This window comes from Arvicanthis niloticus, chromosome 27 (genome assembly GCF_011762505.2).
Source record: "Arvicanthis niloticus isolate mArvNil1 chromosome 27, mArvNil1.pat.X, whole genome shotgun sequence".
Lineage (NCBI taxonomy): Eukaryota > Metazoa > Chordata > Mammalia > Rodentia > Muridae > Arvicanthis > Arvicanthis niloticus.
The window spans coordinates 16,218,106-16,240,487 of NC_133435.1; the positions used below are offsets into that span (position 1 = coordinate 16,218,106).

A 22,382-nucleotide genomic window follows, 5' to 3' on the forward strand; every position below is an offset into this window, starting at 1 on the left:
AATTAGACGTACAAGGAGTGAGTCACTGTCCAAAGGCCTCTCTGCAGCACAGCCCCTATCAGCTGAGAGGCCTCATGTCTGTGATGTGTTTTGCACACTTTTAAGTCTGGCACCGGACTGGAGTGTTCACACTAAATTTTTCTCCTGTTGTTGGCTGGTAGCTGTGTCTCATGATCTGGCATTGTTCCTGACTGCCGTGAGTGTGAATTCATGCTAGAAGATGCAGTGACACAGAGTTGCTTTAAGGGAGTTGGTTCACTCCTTCCACATGTGGGTCCTGAAGATCAGACTGGCCTTGGCTGCAAAGCTCTCTGGGAGCAGGAGTTGCTTTGAAATGCAGATTCCTGGACCCTGCCCCTGATCTACTAAACCTACCTCTGCATTTTAGCAAAACACACTGCCATCCCCAGGTGATTGGTGCACAGTTGAAGTTGGAGATGCACTAGATCATGTCTCTATAGATGTTTGGGAAGGAGAAGATGGTTTGTTGCCATCTCCATAAGTCTTGCCTCTACTGTTGCAAGCAGAACAGTTGGGGAGGATGCAAGAGAATGCAAGATGCAAAAAGACTTCTTCATGCTTCTCTTTCCTCCTCCCTGTGATCACCAACACTCCCAGATGTGCAGGAGGGAGTCACAGGAGGAGAATGGAAACCTAATCCTGTACTGTGTAGATTCTGGGTTCCTGGTAGCACCTCAGCTTTGGGATCCTGTTTCAAACCAAGAGGGGTTGGGAAACCTGGTTATACAAGTAGGCTTAGGTCTGTGGCCATTCATGAATAAATTATCATCAGGAACAGTATAGCTCAGTTGATTGTGTACTTGACTAGCAGGCACAAAGCCTTGGCTTTTTAATTTTTTTTTTTACATTTGTTTGTTTGTTTATTTTGGTTTTTTGAGACAGGGTTTCTCTGTGTAGCCCTGGCTGTCCTGGAACTCAATCTGTAGACTAGGCTGGCCTCGAACTCAGAAATCCACCTGCCTCTGCCTCCCAGGTGCTGGGATTAAAGGCATGTGCCACCACTGCCCGGCTTGGAATGTGTATCTTTAATCTCAGCACTTAGAAGACAGGGGCAGATCTATCTCTCTGAGTTTAAGGCCAGCCTGCTCTACACAGTGAGATCCAGGCCAAACAGGACTATATTGTAAAATCCTATCTCAATAAAACAAGATAAAACCAAAATGAACTCTCCAGAAATGCCCCAGGACACATACATGGCTGCATCTTCTTACCTTTTAATACTCAGAAATGAGGACTTTGGGGGAAAGTTGACTTTGACATCACGGGCTAAGCATCATTGTTTTCCTAACCCCCTTCTCGTCTGCTGCAATAGCACGTCAAGGACATCATCCTTCAGTCCAACCCACTCCTGGAGGCCTTCGGGAATGCCAAGACAGTCCGCAACAACAACTCCAGCCGATTTGTAAGTGTCCTGATTCTCAGAGCGCTTCCCGTATCCCAAGAAACGGGCTTTTCTATCTCTCTTTTGTCTTCTAAGCAATGCACCCTTAGACAGAAATTATTTTTGTGCTTTGGACATAAACAAGACAATTTCAGAAATGGCTCCTTCCTTGAGTTACGTTAGTAAGGAAGACTACAGTTGATGAAGGGGGTTGCCCTGGTCTTGGAGGAAGTGTGCAGGCTTCCTGGAGGAAAGAAATGAGAAGATTAGGGGAAGCCTGAGAGGCAGGCCTGCTTGTGGGGATGTGCTCTGTGGAGCTGGGTCTGAAGAGAGCACACCTGCACTGAGGGAACACCTGGGACACTCTTCCTCCCCTAGGCCTCTGCCTGCCTCACCTCTGGATTTCTGAATTTGCTTGCTGAATGCTTCCAGAATGAAGAGCCACTGGTCATGGTGCCTCCTGACTCCATGCACCCAGGCTTAGAACAAAGTCACCCTTGCAGCACTGCAAATGTCTTTCTTAAATGTCTCCGACTAAAAAGTCTTGGCAGTGGGGTTCTGAAACGTGACCACTGTAAAAGGCCAAAGGTGTTTTACAAAAACAAATGCCTATAGATTTAGTGTCCTGTTTCAACCGTACAGTCTGGCACCCAGGCAAGAGCCATCTGTGAGGCTGATAGTGGACTGTTTCAAGATAAGTAGTGGGTGGGAATTTCAAAGAAAAACGGTTTCTTTTTCACTTAAAAAAAAAAAAAAGCATTTACACTGGGTGATAGGTGGTGGTATATGCTTTTAATCCTAGCACTCAGCAGCAGATAGATTTCTGTGAGTTGGAGGCCAGCCTGGAGTATAGAAGAGAGTTCCAGGACAACCAAGGTGAGGTGGAGAATCCCTATCTTGAAAAAACAAACAAACAAACAAACAAGCAAGCAAGCAAAAAAACAGAAGAAGTATTTAATCCTTTTTCTTTTGAGGCAATTTCCCTCTATAGTCCAGGCTAGCCTTAAATTTCCTATGTAGTCTAGGATAACCTGTCTCTGTCTCCCATGTACTAAGATCGCTGATGTACACTACCATGTAGTCATGGGCTTTAGCTTTTTTCAGAAAGGAAGGTTTTATTTCTAAGAGAAGTCTCCCTATGATCCCAGGTAGTTCTTGTTGAGTTTGCTGATGGCTGTCTATGAGACCTGCTCACGCTCCTCACTGTCTGGGGAAAATCCAGTTTATTTTCTTCCTTGTTTGTCTTAGTGTTTTTCAGCTCAGTACTTTTTTCTGACCTTTCTAGATACTGACAGAAGAAAGACACTGAGAATGAATTTTCCACATGACCTTTCTGCCTCTAATTATCATTCTTAACCTGCCTTGCAAAAATAGACATGTCAGCTTTAACCCTTGAGCTGCCCACCCACATTCTTCTTCCTAAAACAGCAGGAAAAACATCGTTATGACTTCCTTTGCCTTTTTCTGTTATAAGGTGGTTTTGTTTTGTTTTTTTTTTTTTAATTCTGAGAGGATAACTCAGTTGATGTTTAGACATAGCAAAGGGCCAGCATTTATAACCATATAGCCCTGATAGAAAAGGGGGGAAATATAGGTTTTCTCTGTGTCATGCTCAATGACATCAAAAAGGGAAATCAATCTCTCTCTCTCTCTCTCTCTCTCTCTCTCTCTCTCTCTCTCGCTTTCGTTCTCTCTCTCTCTCTCTCTCTCTCTCTCTCTCTCTGTGTGTGTGTGTGTGTGTGTGTGTGTGGATGTGCTTGATAGCATCAAATGACACTCTCACTAATTATTTAAAAAATGTAAGTCTAAAGCCAAATGCCATTTTCTCTGTCTTAGATAGGCAAGTATGATAGAAAATGATAATAACCAAGATGCCATTGGTTGAAGATTGATACATCCTTCAAAAACAATGTAGCAACCTTGGTGCTATATAGTTTCCTGTCCCATTCTTCAGACAAACACAGATGGCCAGAGAATAAGTGAGGGCTGTAGTCTCCTTATTTAGTCTGGCCATAGGGATTGATCCTCTGAATGTAAGCCCGTGGGACTGGAAAGCTTTCTGGTATTGTTTGAGGAAAGTAAAGAAGTCTAGCTCAGGGCTGGAGATAATCCAGAATGTCTTCCATTAATGAATTTCCTTCAATTATACCCTGTATTCAAAGTCTGCTTGGAGCACTGTGTTTTTGGTTACCGGGTGTTAAAGGAAATTGCTAATTTTCTTGCAGGGAAAATACTTTGAAATCCAGTTCAGTCCAGGTGGGGAACCAGACGGTGGCAAGATCTCCAACTTCCTTCTGGAAAAGTCCAGAGTGGTGATGAGGAACCCAGGAGAACGGAGCTTCCACATATTCTACCAGGTTTTTCCTCCATAGCTTTTCCTTCTCTGTATTAAAAAACAGGACTGGGAAGGCCAATGAGATGGCTCAGAGGAAACAGGCACTTGGAGCCAACACTGAGTCCAATTCCTGGGACTGTGTGGCAAAAGAGAGAACCAATCCCCCGAGGCTGTCTTCTGATCCCCCAGCCAACAGGAGAATAATCACACGATTTTTTTTTCCCATACCACCCTCAGATTCATTCATTAATCGAACCAGCCCAGAAAGACGCCTCTGCGCTCTGTGCAAGTGTACAGAGGGGCATGAGAATATCCCTGTCCCCAAGAAGTGTTGAGTTCTAATTAGGGTAATGAGGCAAATTCCCCCAAAGTTAAATCCTTAAATGGTTGACAAACTTCAAAACAGAAGTAGGAGTGTTTGTTTGATTATTTGCCAAATTTGTGTGGGAAGAGTTAGAGCCTGAGAAGTCAGAGAGATTAAGTAAGGGTGCACCCTAGGCAGAGATGGGAAGAGAGGTTGAGCCAGGAAGTCAGGTGATAGGAACAAAGTGTCTAGGGCAGATACCCACAACTAGTACACTATTAGATGAGAGTGGTCCCACAGGCTCAGGACCCTCAGAGCAAGCGCAGCCAGCCCCTGCTCAGACCCCCAGAACCCAGACTGAGTCCCGGTCAGAACACAGGGCAAGATGCCTTTAAAAAAATGGTTTAGATTTATTTATTTTATGTGTATAAGTGCTTTACCTGCTGTATGTCCATGTTCCACCTGCATGCCTAATGTCCATGGAGCTCATAAGAATGTCAGATCCCCTAGAACTGGAGTTAAAGATGGTGTGAGCCGCCGTGTGGCTGCTGGGATCTGAACCCAAGAGTTCTGTAAGAGCAGTACGAGCTCTTAACCACTGAGCCATCTCTCCAGCTCGAGATGCTTATAAGTTGCATTTCAGGCTTTAACAGTCATCCAGTTCAGTTGTTATATTTTGCTGTTGTTGTTGTCCAGTCTTGGAGAGCTAACCCATTGCCTCCTATATGCCGGGCAAGCAAACATTCTACCACAGAGCCATTTCCTCAATCCTCTTTTTACTTCTTTCATTTTGAGACAGTCTCCAAATTGCCTGGCTGGCCTTGAACTCACTTGGTAGCCCAGGCAAGCCTCACACATGTGGTCCTCTACCTCAGCCTCCGAGTAGCTGAGATCGAAGGCGTGTTCCTCTAGGTCTTGACAATTTGTCTACTTAGGAAAATGTTTCTAGGTATATAGAAATGTAATCCACAGCAAGAAACACCCAGGAGGGGTTTCTCTTTGACTTGGTTTTTGTTCTAAGATTTCTAGGTTAATTTATGGGAGAAGCTTACAGTTGGTCTCTCAGCTAAACAGGCATCTTCAGTGATGGCAACCAATTCTTTCAGTACCTATTTGTTGAAAAGCACACAGATGACAAAAGGCTTCTAGGAGATTAGTGATATTTATATTCACAAAGAGTGCTTGCCTAGCATGCACAAAACCTCAGATCCAATCCCCAGCACAGAATACACTGGGCTCTCTGGTTGTTCAGCTACTCCACCGTTGCTGAGGTAAAACACCATGACCAAGGTAACTTATGGAATTAGAGTCCTGGGTAGAGACAACATGGCAGCAGGTGGCAGGTATGATGGCAAAGAGCTCTCATCTTGAACTGTAAGCCTGAAGCAAACCAAGGATACTCAGTAGATCAAGAGGTTTCTGAACACCAGAGAAAGAATGCATGGCCATTCTGAACTCCACATCCTGGGATGAGAAGTGTAGAACACCTAAGGTGTGGCAGGAATCCAGTGGCTGTGGTCTATTTTGTATTCAGCCTTTGCACGGGGTCACAAGTACAGCATACAGTTCTCTTACTGATAGGAAGAAAGATGATCTCTCTCAGGCCTTATCAGAGTTAAGAACTGGAAGTTGGGTTGTAAAGATGGCTGGATAGTTAAGTCCTCTTCCAGAGGACCCATGTGGAACTCACCGTCATCGATCTATAACTCAGTTTCAGCGGATCTGACACCCTCGCCTGGCCTCCGCAGGCACTAGGTGTGGATGTGGTAGACATACATATATCAGGCAACAGCTATACACATTGAAACAACAACAGAAACTGGAGCTTGCAGGCTGATCTAGGGCTAAGGTACCTACAACCCTGGATGATATTTACAAACTTCCTCAGGATCAGGAGGCTAGAATCACTGAGAGTTCTTGATTACGAGCTTAGAAAGTTTTCCCCACCTGGGCCCAGGAATGGTGGTCCCCAAAACCACAAGATGGTTTGTGGACCATGTCCAGACACATCCTGTGTACTCTCATGGCAGCTCATCGAGGGTGCCTCTCCAGAGCAGAAGCAAAGCCTTGGTATCACCAGCATGGACTACTATTACTACCTGAGCCTCTCAGGCTCTTACAAGGTTGATGACATTGATGACAAGCGGGATTTCCAGGAAACCCTGGTAAGTGTGGGTACCGGGCTAGCCTGTCTCCTCTCTCCTGCCTGAGTGTCAACTGATGTAGAGGACAGGAAAGATCAACAAAGCAGACAGCAGTGTAACCTGCCCCCTCAGCCACTGTAAGCATTTCTGAAAATCTGCATTCAGCACCTTGGAGAGCCATGCAGGCACGTGGGTATGTGTGTGTGCGCGCGCACACGCACGCACGGACACACGCGCGCGCAAACATGCACACGCACACACAACACACATACACACACACACACACACACACACACACACACACACCACTTTTTCCTGAGGAGCACATAATGGTTTGAGATGAGTAAAAAGCAAATTCATCAATAGCCTCCAGCAAGAGTGTTCCAATAAACAGGCTGATCCGATTGAGGGGATGAGTTTAGCATGCTTGTTTGCTGAGCAGCCAAAACTTGACGAGAGCTTCCTGAGAAAGGCCACAAGCCAGTTTATGGTTTTAACTGACCATAAACAGTATTCGGGGATGGAAAGATGGCTCAGCAGTTAAGAGTGCTTGCAGTTCTTGCAGAGAACCCATGTTCAGTTTCCAGCACCCACATACGGCAGCTCACACCTCCAGGAGAGCTAATGTTCTTTTCTGGTATCTGTGGGTACCTGCACACATGTAGCATACACTCTCACACAGACACATAAAGGTAAAAATTTCAAACTAAATCTAAATAGGTTTGGTCAGGTATAAGGGTACGAATTCCTTTAACCCCTTCCAGGATAGCCAGGGCTACATAGTGAGACCCTGTCTTGTAAAACCCAAACAAATAAACCCCCCAAAATAAAACACAATGAAAAGTTCAAAAACACTTGAGTTATATTTGTTTTATCTCCTTCTCTTTTCTGTTTCTGAACTTGGAAGTCAGAAGACAACCACTGTGCTCACACAGCTCCGGCCCCACTGTGTACACGCTACAGTCTAGGTTACAACACGAGATTTTTGAGGGTTTGTGACCTGCGCGAAATAACCTAAATCTTCCAGTTTAGAGCATTCTGGAGGTAGACCTGTCATCTATTTGTCCTTCAAAGTCAGCACTGACATTGTCCTTTGAGTCAACAACAAGCTCAGGCCTGTTCATCTCCTGAGAACTGAGGGGACCCAGAATGAGCATCAGAGAGTCAGTGTGAGGGGAGTGGTGTCTTGCTCAGCAGTGTCGGGATGTTAAGACAGATGAGTCCTAGGTCCTAAGACTGCCCAGCCACAGCCTTAAGGAGCAGGGAAAAACCTGTGGACGAAGGGCTCAGCCTGACCCAGGGTGTTCTCTTAAGTTACAGAAATCCAAGACTCAGTCATTTTACTTAATGGACTCAAAAACTTGGCGGTTCAATGGCCTATAGGTTCTGAAGATTTGGAAAGATGGTTTTGCTAATAAAGTCTATCCCTCTACCTCCCCACAAAGGGGACGATCACTTAAGACCCCTTGGGGTGGTTGAAAATAGAGTGGGAGTGTCCTTGGGGAGGGTTGGCAGCCAGAACAAATGTGGGACAGGACAGACCTGGAAGCCTGTGCCCAGATTCCTGTCCCCTGAGTGTCTTTCCTCTGGGAGGTCCTCTAAGGTCTAGGGTGTTCCTAGACAGCGCATTGTATTTAAAAACAGACTCTCCCTTCCAGCAGGGCTTCTAAGAGCATATGAAGGCTAGAGAGATAGCTCTAGCAGCAAAGTGCTTGCCACATAAGCTTGAGCCCCTGAGTTTTATTCCCAAAACCCATGACAAGAAGAAGAGGAAGTGGAAGAAGGAAGAGGATGAGGAAGAAGAGGAGGGGTGGAGGAGAAGGAGGAAGAAGAAGAGAAGGATGAAGAGGGGGAAGAAGAAAGGGAGGAGGTGGTGGAGGAGAAGGAGAAGGAGGAAGAGGGGGCATACATGGCAGCATACACTGTAATTCCTGCTCTGGGGAGGCAGAGCCAGGAGGATCCCTGGGGCTTTTTGATCAGCTGGTCTAGACAAATCAGAGAGCTCCACATTTATCAAATAAATAAACATGGAAGTCCAACGAGGAAGACACACCTAATATCACCCTCTGACCTTCACATACTCATGTACCTACATAAACACCAGCATGTACACACACTCATGCACACACACACACATAGAAGGTGGGTGACTACCTGGCTCATTCATCACCTTGTTTGATGAAGACTTCTCGTCATCATTGCAGGCAAAGCTCCACACTAGCTGTAGGACCCACTCTGTGCCTTGTCTGTCACCTGCTTACACAGTGAGCCACCACCCTGGCTGGCTAACTGTCCCCTCTCTTCCAGCACGCCATGAATGTGATTGGGATCTTCTCAGAAGAGCAGACTCTCGTGTTGCAGATTGTGGCTGGAATTCTCCACTTGGGAAACATCAGCTTCAAAGAAGTGGGCAACTATGCCGCCGTGGAGAGTGAAGAATGTGAGTAGCTCTGCCTGGGCTATGGAGGGAGGCCCACCCCTGCCTACCCCTTTGATTGACCTAGATTGCTAGTGAGGTGCATGGGTAAGAAACGGAAAAGTCATGTGTCCTAAAGAACAAAATGGCTTCAGGAGAGAGTAGATCTCTTTCATGCACCTGCCCTTTCTCCCCCTTCCTTCCTTCCCCTTCCTTCCCCTCCCCTTTCCTCTCCTGTTTTGTCTTATCTCACCTCCACTCACCGTCTCCTCCACTCACCGTCTCTACCTGACTTAAAGAATTATTTCTATTCATCACTGACCTTGGAGAAACCTGGTAGAATTGAACTTTGAATTAGACCTGCTCTAACAATAAACTAGAATAGTAAACATCTGGTTTAATATTATTATTTTAGTGTGGGGGTGCACATATGTGCCACGACGTCTATATGGAAGTCCAAGGACAGCTTATGGGAAATGGTTCTCTCTTCTGCCATGTGTGTCCTGGGAATGGAAATCAAGTCATCGGGGCCGTCAGAGCCAAATGAGCCATCACAGGGGCTCTTCATCTAGTTTCAAAGATAAAGGCACACGCTAATCATGAGTCACTTGGCGACACCCTTTCCTCTATCTGGCCTTTATGATGAATAGGTGCATGAATGTCCTGACAGGCAAGGGACAGTACATATAATGTGGAATGCTCACATCACAAATGTGCAGTTCCACAGAACTGATTTAGATTAGATTTTTTTAGACACAGAGAAATGACCTTTGACCATTGGGTTAATAGTTCTGGTGACCGCATCTGGACCAGCCACATCCTTAAGACACAAATGGTCATTTTTATTCTTTCAGAGGAAACTATAACCTTACAGTATCCTCCCTACAGTTTCACTGGTCCCTTCTGCTTGTGATCTACCACAAACCCTATGGGGGCATGTGACCCCAATCTTCCAGGCATCAGTGGCACTCCAGGCCATGCTGAGAACACGCACCCACTCTAGCCACCCAGGAAGGCATTTTTGCCCTCTCAGCATTCTTTGGGGATAATTTTAGATGCTGGGTAATAAATAGTATCCCACTCACTGCTGACACTGCAGTGGGGAGATTTCCATTCCAAATAAGGATCCTTTTTTATGTTTTTGTTTTCTTTTCTCATAAAAGAGGGAAGTTCTGCTAACATCTGACGTCTATCTTTATCTGATAAAGACAAATTATATTTAACAAGGGAGGGTCCAGAAAACAATAAAATGCAGAGTGTGCATGAAGCTTAGGAGTATGACCTACTCAAAATGATAACTCTGCCTGTAGACTCCCTGGACTTCACCCTTGACATGAAACAAATGCACCTGTGTGCCTACAAGGCCACATGGCATTAGCAGTTCTTCGGATGATGGTGTCTATGGAAGGAGTCAGTATTTCTCTGCCTCCCTGAGAAGCAAAACCCTCACTGCCTCCTTGTACTTGAGTACCAATTCAAGACCCTGACCCTGCAATCTTGTCCCTGAATCCTCCAGCCAACAAGGAGCTCAAAGAGTTTTACAGAGAAGTACACAGCCCTAGCTATCATTTCTTCCCAGTTCTGGGTTGTTCATTTGGTCATCCGGTAACATGGTCAACTGGGTGCCTGTTTGTGCCTTTGCCAGCAGCTGCCTCCCCTTCCCAGTGGTCACCATGGTTCCCAGAGATGAGACTTTCAGAGTTACCAGGCGTACATTCTTTCTCCTACTTTCAGACTATAGGGAGAATTTTTATCACCATGCTCTACAGTTGTTTTTCCAGGCAGCATTGTATCTGGGGGATTATTCTGTATCCATTTCTTTTCTTATAGCTACATAATACCCTGTTGCTTGGCTTTGGGTTATTCAACCATCATCTGTTGCTAAGCATTAAGATGTCTTCCGGGGTGTAGACTTCAGTTGGTACTCAACATGTGTAAACCTTGGGTTTGATCCCCATTGCCACATAGACAGGGCAGGGTAGAGCACCCTTGTGATTCTAGCACTCAAGTATAAGCAGAGTGAATAAATAACCTTGGTTCATTCCATCTTTCTTATGTCTGAGTATATTTTTAGAATAAATTTATCAGGGAAAGGTTTATAAAAGCTATCCATACTTTTTTTTTTTTTTTATAATTAAAGACAGAAGCTTTTCCTAGATATTGAAGGAGAGGTCTAAAATCCTGTTCAAACTGGCTCACTAAAGTAAGCTAGCTGTCTATTTGACCTGAGACTAATGGGAGCACAAAATTTCCTTTGTATTGCTGAAAAGCCAATCAAACCTTAACTGAGACGCTTGTGTACTTTTCCATATCAAGATAGTAAAACCATGTACTTTGCCTCAACAAGTATTACCTGAATGTGATTAATATCAAATCAACTCAAGAACTTTGTTGAGTGAAAAGCATACTACTTTAAAGCCACCGAGGAGTTAAAGTGTATAGGACACTGAACTCTGCCCTTTGGTGAACGAATTAGAAAGTATCACCAAAACCTGATAAGATCATATTTATTTTATCTTGGCCTACCATCGTGTAGCCGAGGCTGCCCCAAACTTGGCATGTAGCCAAGGATGACATTGAACTTTTGATTTCCTGTGTCTGCCTTCCAAGTGGCAAGGTTACAGGTATACACCACTGTTATAGAAAAAAAAAAAAAAAAAAAAAAAAAAAAAAAAAAAAAAAAAACACCCTCTCAGTGAGCAAGCACAACACAGCTTAGAGATGGAGGAAGGAAGGCTTCTGACTTAATTGCCTAGCAACTGAGGCTAATGTCCAAATAACAGTCACCCTTGAACAGAAGATTTTCTGACATCTATACATACCTTAGGCTCATGCATTCCACGAACACTGTCATCTTTAAGTCTCTTCCTGGTCCAGCCCAATTTATACTTCAAACAATCTAAGCAGAGACAAAAAAAAAAAAAAAAAAAAAAAAAAAAAACCCTGCAAATTTGGCCAATAGGAGATTTACCCACCAAAGGGGTTGCATATCCCCAGAATTATTTTAAGTACAGCAAGGATGTTCCTTTTCAAAGGGTTGTTACCCAGGGTCATCTTGCCCACCTGGCAGAATTATGTTTTTCCTAATAAGAGCACGGGGTATTCAGTGGCACATGAAGACCTAATACTGATTGTCACCCTGTGTTGCCCCCTTGAGTGGTAAGTCTTTGGGGGTGGGAACCAGGGCCTATTGGCTGGTTGTTGAAAGTCTCCTTGGTCAAGAGAATGGAGCCTAATGCTGGCCAGTCCTGATGAGTGAATATATGCATCCCATCGTCCTAGCATCCTTCATCTCTAACTGGCCTGCTTAGCAGACTACTTATCTTTGGGGTATTTTGGAGGCAGCACTCCTTTAGCTAAGTTCCATTTGTGTGATTTAATGTTCCCTAAGCAAAGATATTATTAGTAAATCCTTTATAACAGCAACTTTATTACACGGAGGTTATTCTACATTAACCACCACAGTTGCGTTATGTGATGCTGGGGTTGGGACCTGGCCTTTCTGCATGCTGAGCCAAGCTCTCTATTGAGTTACATCCTCAAACCTGCCACTTCTTTTGACTGTGTGAAAAATGAATTTTATTTTTCTACATCCTTTTGACTTTTCTGTCTTCCTCATATAATATTCCAATTTAAGTAGGAAACTTATGTTGAATCCCTCATTGAACATTAAATCTTCCTTCATCAACGTAACGTGTTGAAATATTCTCCTACCACGTTCTTCCTGGTCTATATGACTGAATAACCCCACTGGTCTTACACCAGCATTTATGATTAATCCTTGCTTCTTGCCTCTCCTTCCCCAAGCCTATGGGCCTCTGTGCTCAAGTTCTTCCCCAGCCTCGGCCCCACTCACACACCCTCATGGAAATTCACAGCCTGGAGGAAGTCAAGCTAAGCAAAACTATAATTTCAGCACCAGGGCAGCCGCAGGAGAAAATACGAGGCCATAAAACCTTGTGTTTGAAAAACATGGCATGGATTTGGTCCAAACCAAGTGCTGTATTTCCTCTCTAGTCTGCTTAGCTCTCTCCCTAAGCTTGTGGCTCTGGCTCTTGGCCACACTCCATGCCTTGTTTCTGGAGATCCTGCAGCCCCTTAGATCCACCCTCTTCTACTGGAGAGCTACAGGATGAGAAAGGAGAGCACATGTCCAGTCACTCCCTTCTGGTTGTGTCTCAGAGGTCTCATCTCAGCCTTGTTTGGTTTTCTTAGCTAAGGCCATAAAGATAGCAGCTTGAACTGTTTACAGACAGCTCATTCGTTTCCACTATTGGCATGGTTAAGGCTTGGGGAGAATCACACGCTTACAGAACAGACACGTTGGGCCAACTATTCGTTGTATAACGCTGTTCACTGTAAAAAGCCCGAGTGAATATGCTCCCCCACTTTTTTTTTTTTTTAATGGAATCTCAATAAAGAGCCCAGGATATAGATTTGACCTTGAAGGTCCCCTGCCTCAGCCTCATGAGTAACTGGAATCCAGGTGTGCACTACCATGCTCAACTACTATAATTGTGTGTGTGTGTGTGTACGTACGCACACGGGTGCACATGTAGAGGCCAGAGGTCAACTCTAGGACTCCCCTGTTAGGCTTGGCAGATTGCTCCAGGCAACTGCTTGTCTCTGGCTCTGAAGCTCTGAGATTACAAGTGTACATCACCATCTCTGGCTTTTCTATACGGGTTCTGGGGATTAAACTCAGGTCCTCAAGCTTGTGCGGCAAGAACTTTACCACCTCAGCTTTTCTTCATCCCTTCCATAAACTGTTGATGAAAAGCCACGGCGTCTAGTGAGATACATCCTCCTTGATGTTGGTGGGAAAGGCTGATTTAATATCTGATAGTTGATGAATGTTTTCCTGGTGATTTGTGGATATCCTCTCTCCTTATTTTGTACGAAAGAAGAATTTGCTTCTAGGAGATAACCATTGGGAAAAATCAATGCCTGAGAGATAATTTTTTTTTTTTAAATAAAATCAGTGCCTCGGGCTCTTTGAGAGCCTCATGTGCATGTGGTGTTGGCTTTTTTGGAAAGACACATTCATTGACTGACTCTAAGAAGTTAAGTGCTGAGAAGTGTCAGTCAGTTAAATCTTAACACTCTTTGCAATCTGAGATCAGTCTTGATTGGGTGGCTGGTGGTGTGTTCTCACTGTTAAAGGATACTTTGGGGATCTTGTTTGGGTGTTAAATGTTTGTTTATTTGTTTGTTTGTTTTTGAGATGGAATCCCACTGTTTAGCCCAGGTTGGCTTTGAAATTGTAATCTTCTTGCCTCCACTTTTTTAAGTGTTGGGGTGATTGGTGTGTGCCACAAAAGTGGTATCATCCACAAGATCTTAACACACTCCTTTTGGGGGGAGAGAGAGAGAGAGAGAGAGAGAGAGAGAGAGAGAGACTCTTATCCAAGTTCATATTTTTCACCTGTATCTATAAAATCCTTCATTCACGTGCAAGAATGGTGTTATTTATCCGGATATGAACATTCTGACCAGAGATCAAGGGAATCCCATTTGTCTCAATAGCTTTCCTCTTGGCAGGTCCTGTGGCCTGAAACAACTTCCAGCATTCTTGGGAGCCTTTAGTTTTCTATTTGAAGACCCTCAAATTCCCCTGTACATGCTGTGCGGCAGTATGAGTGACTTTGATACCAACAACACAATCCCCTGTTCGAATGCCACCTCCCGAGGACGCTCCCTGCGATGTGTCTGTTAAAACCTTCTGGGGTGGGAAATGGCAGTTGGTGAAGTACTCACCATACAAGTATAAGGACCTCAGTTCAGTCCACAGAACCCAACTAAAAAAGTGTCCTGTCACCCAAGCACTGGAGAGAGGCAGTGACCTGAGGATCCCTGGGCTCTGCTGGTCAACCAGCATGGCAAATCACTGAGCTTCAACTTCAGTAAGAGGCCTTGTCTTACAGAATAAGCTGGAGAGTGGCCAGGGAAGTCATCTGTCATCGACCTCTGACCTCTGGTCTCTACTTGCATGTATGTGCAGACCCATGGAAACTCATAAATGCATACAGGCAAGCCTTCTGAAGCCCTTTGCCTCCCGATTCCCATTCTACGACACTGTTCCTCAGTGTATCGAAATCTAGCCCAGTCTTTTAATCTTAGCTTTCAGCTGTAGTGGATACTTAGCTACACAACATAGACCACATCCCAGCCATGCCTCTGCCTCCCAGCCTGTTCCCTTAGCACACACCACTCCCCTTCCCATGTCTGTTCAAATCCTACCCTTCTCAGTCTGCCCAGTCCAGGTCAACCCCTTTCGATTACCCCAGAAATACCCCAGAATAGCTTCCTGTTGTAAATGTTCTAGGATTTCATAGTCTGTTTGGATGCACTCTGCCTTTCAGGAGGTTTCTTTGTTTGATAACATTCCCAGATTGTCTTCAAGGTTTACTACTTACTTACTATCTTTTCCTCATTTTCTATGTGTTATAATCCCTTTCAGTGTAAGCATTTAGCCAGTAGGGGATTGTAGGGCTTAGTAGGTCCGTGATAACAGGGGAAGTAAATGAGACCATGGAAACACTGCACCAAAATAAGAAAACATTACCCAAAGCCAGGGAAATGTTTGTTGATCGAGTTCCTGTTGATGTTTTTGCCTTGAGCATGGAGAAGTGTTCATTTTCAGTATCTCAGTGTGATCTCAGTCAGTGGCCAGTGGGAGGTTGTGAGGAGGACTGGCCTGCATCCTTCTCAGAGCACTAAGTGACTGGAAGTCTCAGTCACCATAGGGGTTGATTTGCATAATAGAACAACTGGGAAAACAAATGGGGGATGTGCATGACACATGGAGTTTGTCATCTCTAGGCTGGCTTCAAACTACAAAGATCCACCTACCTCCATGTCCCAAGTGCTGGGATTAAAGATGGGCTTCACCACCGCCAACCAGGTGATAAGTCACCTCCAATGGAGCAGAAGTTTTAGAAGTTAATGTTGGTACCCGTGTCTGCCCATGCATGCACAAGGGCTTCCAGGTGCTTGGGAGATAATGGTTACAATTCTGAAAGACAATCCTGTTTTACCTTTCACAGTTTTGGCTTTTCCTGCGTATCTGCTGGGTATAAACCAAGACCGGTTAAAAGAGAAGCTGACGAGCCGGCAGATGGACAGTAAGTGGGGAGGAAAGTCAGAGTCCATCCATGTGACCCTCAACGTGGAGCAGGCCTGCTACACCAGGGACGCGCTCGCCAAGGCCCTGCACGCACGAGTCTTTGATTTCTTGGTAGACGTAAGTAAACAGGAGCAGACACAGACAAAGCTTCAAGTTTTACATTGAAGGGATGCAATGACTAAGAGTTTGTCCTCATGCCTGCCTCTATGCCCTGTGTATTGTCTCCCTGCCCCCCACCCCCCACTCTGCTTCTGGTGAATCTTGAACTCACCTCCTACATATTCACAGCAAGACCCAGTAGCTAAAACCAACACAGTAACAGGAGATAGTCAGTAACTCCAGGACTAGAGGTAGAGGAAGCCTGTGGTCCAGGGCCATTCTTGATTTCTGTGTGTAAAGGCTTTGGAATGTTATATTTGGCAATAAGTAATAACACAGTTAATCTGTGGCAAGTGGCTCCACACATGAAGTGATAAGCATACACATCTTGCATTTCACTCAAACACAGTACAAGTTGCAATACTGATGGAGAGCAATTCTCCAGGCTGGCCTGGTGCCGGGGGCATGCTATCAGGTAAAGTCTTGACGTGCTGTTGGTTAGAGGTCTCTGTTCATAGCTGTGTGGACCTCATCTTATGGCAGCCTGATGTCCTGATGATTGGCAGCTGATTTTCCCCAGAGCCAGTGATCTAAGACATGTGAGCAACAGGCCATGAGCTTCTGTTTTGTTTTTAGGATTTATTTATTTTATTTATATGAGTATACTGTAGCTGTCTTCAGACACATCAGAAGAGGACGTCGGATCCCATTACAGATGGTTGTGAGCCACCATGTGGTTGCTGGGAATTGAACTCAGGACTTCTGGAAGAGCAGTGCTCTTAACTGCTGAGCCATCTCTCCAGCCCAGACCATGAGTGTTTTATGTTCCAATCTTAGACTTAATTATTATCCCTTTGACACATTGATCTGAGCAAGCCACTGAGAAAGCCGTGGGAATGGGGCTGTGCCTTTCAATGGGGGAAACGTCAAAGGTTTGGGATAGCTACATAGTGAGAGATGGTGTTTTGTTTGATTGGTATTTTTTTGTTGTTTCCTTTTGTTTGTTTTGAGACAGTATCTATGTAGTCTAGGATAGCCACAAACTCACTATGTAGTCTAGGATAGCCACAAATTCACTATGTAGTCTAGGATAGCCACAAGCACGATCTATAGCTGAGCACAACCTCTGACTTTTGATTTTCCTGCGTCCGCCCCGAGTGTTGATACAGGAATGTACCACCATGCCTAGTTCATGCCGCGCTGGTGACCAGGGCTTCATGCATCTTAAGCAAACACTCTACCAACTGGACCACAACCCACTTGATGTTGGTTGCAGTTTTGAATTAACTCTGATACTTATAGGTGCAGCATAACCATACACGTCTTTATATGTGAATACGATTACTTTGTTTGTTTTTCAGACAGGGGTTTCTCTGTGTAGCCCTGACTGTCCTAGAACTCACTTTGTAAACCAGGCTGGCTTCAAACTCAGAGATCTACCTGCCTCTGCCTCTTGAGTACTGGGATTAAAGGTGTGTGCCACCATTGGCCAGCACACACACATACACACACACACACACACACAGAGAGAGAGAGAGAGAGAGAGAGAGAGAGAGAGAGAGAGAGAGAGAGAGAGAGATCAGGAGATCTGGAGATCAGGAGACAGCTTGCATAAGTTATCTCTCTCCTACTGTGTGGGCCACAGGGATTGAATTCAGGTTGGCAGCAAGCATCTTTTCCCACTGAGGCCTCTGGAAGCATACTGTAGAGATGTATAATTTATATTCTGTCAGGGAAAGCCAGCAGTGGAAATCTGGGTTAGCTAGTGCTGCCTTTAATGTTAGAATAACAGACACTTGTCTTCACTCTGTTCCACATACTAAAGTATTTCAGAGAAAAAAAGATAGCATTTAATTTCTCTAACAATCCTGAAGATTAGATATTATGTTGGTTTACAAGATAAATGGAAGAAGGTACGAAGAGGTTAAGAAACTGGCCAGAGCCGGCAGTGGTGGCTCACGCCTTTAATCCCAGCACTTGGGAGGCAGAGGCAGGCGGATTTCTGAGTTCAAGGCCAGCCTGGTCTACAGAATGAGTTCCAGGACAGCCAGGGCTATAAAGAGAAACCCTGTCTCAAAAAACCAAAAAGAAAAGAAACTGGCCAGAGTTCTGGCACCTGCGTGGCTATGCTAGGGGAACCTAGATTCCTGGGTGTTCTGCTTTTTTGTTTCTCTGTGTTTAAACAGGAAACCCGGGCAGATTCTAGCCAAAAACAGCAGCCACCATGGGGTCCCAGGAATCTGTGCCCAAATCCAGCCATACCACCCAAAAAATTCAGGCAGGGTTGGGGAGGTAGATAGGTCAGGACCCTACCCCACACACTGCTTTTGATTATTGGAGGGCCTGGATTCTTTGGGAACTTCAGAGCCAGGAGTTATCCATACCCCTCATTTATTGAGAGAGGAGTCTTGGTGGGATTGTTGATGGATGACCAAAGCTGAGCGACAAGCAAATGGCCTGGGGCTTCTTTTGTATCCGCTCAGGGTATATAGTAAATGTGGTGATTGCCATGTGACTGACATTAATTTAATTTGACCTAATATTAACTAGACTGTGCTATATATATGTGTGTATGTGTGTATGTATATGTGTATGCATGCATGTTATGTGTGTGTGCTGTGCTATGTAAATATATGTACGCTGTATGTATGTATGTGTCCTGTGTCATGTATATGTGCATATGCTGTATGTAATGTGCAGTATGCATATATGCATATATATGTATATATACACACATATATATACATATATGTATATATATACACACATATACATACATATCTATACATATATATGTGTGTGTATATATATATGCTGTGCTGTATGTCCTTACTCACTAGCTCACAAGAGGCTGTTATTTTCTTTGCCCAGGAAATACCCCAAAGCACAGTATCTCCCAACTCCAGGAATGTTTCCTTTGTTATCTGCCCCCCAGCCCATGCTGCACCCATCCTGCTGGTTTCGAGTCTCTTCCATTGGATCATGAGGCCTCTTCTCTCAGAGATCTAGAGCACAGACTCAGGCATTGTGTGGCTTCAGTTTAAACCTAAGCCTTGTTTCTTATCCAGTATGTTCTTGGGCATCCATCTAGGAAGTGGGGGTATGATGGCCTACCTGCCACTGTGAGAGCCATGATCAACCCTATTGCAAGGGGCTAGCAAGCTGGCTCAACTAGTAAAGGCACTTGCCACCAAGCCTGGCAGCCTGAGTTTAATCCCCAGGACCCACATAGAGAACCAACTCCCACAAATTATCTTTTGTCTTCCACAGGCATGCTGTGGCATGCAAGTGCATGAGCACACACATGCACACATGCACACATACATACATACATACATACACACCACCAGCACCAGCAACCCATAAAATAAATAAATCTAAAAATATTTTAAAATAAGCAATTACTTTTGTAGCGGGAAGATGATGCAGCTGGTAAAATCCATGCTGACTAATCATGAGGACCTGTGTTCAGCATCCATGTAAAAACTACCCATGGTAGTTCATATCTGTCATCCCACTACCAGGGAGGCAGAGACGGGGTTGCTGGGGCTTGCTGTTCAGGCCCTCTAGATAAAATATTCAGTGAGAAACTCTGTTTTAAAAACTAAGGAAAAGGGGCTGAGGAGATGACTCAGTGGGTAAGAGCACTTGCTGCAAAAATAAGAAGACCTGAGTTCAAATCCCCAGCACCCCCACAAAAGCCAGGGATGGCTGCTTATGCTTGTTACCTAGTGCTGGGGGGGTAGAGACAAGCAAATCCCTGTAGCTCTCTGAACAGCCATTGTAGCTGAAAAACCACCGAGCTGCAGGCTCATTGAGAAACCTCTGCAAAAACTAGAGAGCGATAGAAGAAGACACCTGATATCTTCTGGCCTTCACCTGGGCACATGTGAGTGTGCACACACACACACACACCTGAATTTGCTTCTGGGAACTGTGGCCACTTTATCTTCAGCATAAGTGACTGGTGCGTTCTGTTAGGGTTAAGTGCTACTGAGCTGGGTGCATGTGACTGGCAGTTGCAGGTTTTGCATGAGTGCTACCTTGTTCAGGTTAAGATCTTACTTATATCACCCAAGATGACAGCTTCTTCTAAGTCTCTGGACTTCTTTAGGAGTGCTAGCTCTGCCGCCATCACTGTATGAACACCACCACCCACCCCCCCTCCACCTTCCTTCATCCCTTTCAGATCTTCCCGAGACCTTTTTTTGTTTATGTGATTGGTTGGTTAGTTTGGTTTGGTTTTTTTTCAATACCCTATACAACCTGTGTGACCCTGGCTGTCCTGACACTTACTCTGTAGACCAGGCTGCCCTCAAACTCAGAGATCAGCCTGCCTCTCCCTCCCAAGTGCTAAGTGCTAGGATTAAAAGCATGCACCACCACCACGAGGTATCCTGAGACCTTTTAAAAGCATAAACCCCCTGTCTTCAAGTTGTCTAGTCTCCAAGGGCCAGTGTGGTTGCTGTGTGGTGCTCCGTGCTCCCGTGTGTCTGTCCAATGAGAGTGAAAGGAGTTATTTGCACTGTGTTTGTTTTCTCTTAGTCCATCAATAAAGCCATGGAGAAGGACCATGAGGAGTACAACATTGGAGTCCTGGACATCTATGGCTTTGAAATATTTCAGGTAAGGGGAGAGGTGGGGGAATGGCTCTGGGTATGAGTGCTTGCTGTGCAGGCGTGAGGGCTTGAGTTCAGATTCTCAGCACTCAGGTAAAAATGGCTGCATATACCTATATGTGGGAGGTAGAGACAGGCTCGCGGGGGCTTGCTGGCCACCAGCCTTGCTCTAAGTTTAGTAGGAGATTTTGTTTTATGGGAATAAGGCAGGGAGTGGTCACCCCCATATCCCTTTCTCATCTCTGTCTTCACAGTGAGGGATCCTGCAAACACACACACACACACACACACACACTAAAAGAAAGGAAGAAGGTGAGAAACCAAGAAAGAAAAACAAAATGAGGGTGGGGGGGGCCAGGGCTGAAGAGATGGCTCAGTGGTTAAAAGCTCTTGCTGCTCTTTTAGGGGACCTGGGTTCAGCTCCTTCCATCCACATCAGTCAGCTCTCAACCACTGTGACTCCAGCTACAGAGGATCTGATGCCCTCTCTGGCCTCTGTGGGCATGCCCATTTGTGACATACATATAACACACACAGACAGACAGAAGGACACACACACAATGTAAATAAAAGTAATATATAAGGAAGGGAGGGAAGGAGGAATGGAGGGAGGGAAAGAGGGAAGGAGGAAGGAAGGGAGGAAGGAAGGAAGGAAGGAAGGAAGGAAGGAAGGAAGGAAGGAAGGAAGGAAATTGATTCCAGGTAAGACCAGTTTGAACCATCAGAGCTTGCGGGGGAAGGTGATGTCGCCTCTAGCCTATAAGAAATAAATTCTAGGCAATGAAGAGGCAGCAGCTCCAGCTCATCTTGGTCTGTGCGAGTTCTTCATGTACCTTTACCAAATTAGTTTCTCCTAAATATAAACCAGGCTTCCTCTATTGACGTAGCCAGAGTTTCTGAAACCACGCTTTCACAGACATTTTAGAACATCACCAAGAAATGACTTTTTAAATGATTTTGTGATATGATTACAGGAAAGGACCTTTTTTTTTTTTTCTTTTCCTCCAGAAAAATGGCTTTGAACAGTTTTGCATCAATTTCGTTAATGAAAAACTACAGCAGATTTTTATTGAGCTGACGCTGAAGGCAGAGCAGGTAAGCATCCCCTCTCATTCCATCACGTTCTCTTCTTTCCCTTTTGATGATTGATTTTGGTTTCTGTCTTATATTAGGAAATGTACCTACTAAAGTCAGCAGGAAAGCCTTTGCAGTATTTCAGTCTCTGAAATACAAATACCATCTGCTGTGTGTTTCTTTCTCTGTCAGCAAGTTAAGCTAGGAGACTGGCCTGGCATGAGCTGTGTCTGCTACTCTCTGTCCCACTGACCAAGGTGCAATGGGAGCCTTTGCACAGACCTCCATTGCCTGGGAAACAACCTCAGTCTTCCCCTTAAAGTACATATATTTTTAGCAACACTGACATTTGAATTCTTCCTTGAATTATGTCTTGCTTACACTTTATTCTAAAAGTGCGGTGATGGTTCTCTGGTATTCCTGGTGCCATGTTCCTTCAGATTTTCAGAGTCACCATCAAAAATAAAAACTAGAGATTTGAGACAGCAGAAATTACTTCTCTTATGGTCAGGCATCAAGAGTCTAAAGTCAGGCCTTGCAGTGCGGCCCCTCCAAACATTGGTAAGAGAATCCTGAAAATCCTAGGATTCTTTCTCTTCCACATCCTGGTAGCTCCTGGCCTTCTGTGCCTGTGGTGACTGAGCTCTACTCTCTACCTTACCTTCTATTGCTCCAGGATATAGCCTCCCCCTCCTTTCATATCTACAAAGGCTTTGTTTCTAAACTTTGAATTTTGACGTTCTGGGTGCACATGCAATCTTGGGAGAAGCTGTACATATCAAATGCAGTCTGGGGACCATTTAGTGATTGGAATGTTAGCTCTCCACCACTGAAGATTGGCCAGAGTAAGGCAGCCAAAGGAA

At 44.9% G+C, this 22,382-nt stretch overlaps 1 protein-coding gene across 1 annotated transcript in view; it reads left to right on the plus strand.

Moving 5' to 3' along the window:
• Positions 1–22,382, plus strand: part of Myo1e (myosin IE) — a 191,202-nt gene that overhangs the window by 111,169 nt on the left and 57,651 nt on the right. Inside the window, exons 6-12 of the mRNA XM_076926187.1 lie at positions 1,334–1,423; positions 3,628–3,759; positions 6,072–6,206; positions 8,493–8,625; positions 15,648–15,844; positions 20,372–20,452; positions 21,454–21,540. Of these exons, the coding sequence (XP_076782302.1) occupies positions 1,334–1,423; positions 3,628–3,759; positions 6,072–6,206; positions 8,493–8,625; positions 15,648–15,844; positions 20,372–20,452; positions 21,454–21,540 (855 nt within the window). The remainder of the gene's footprint in view (positions 1–1,333; positions 1,424–3,627; positions 3,760–6,071; positions 6,207–8,492; positions 8,626–15,647; positions 15,845–20,371; positions 20,453–21,453; positions 21,541–22,382) is intronic.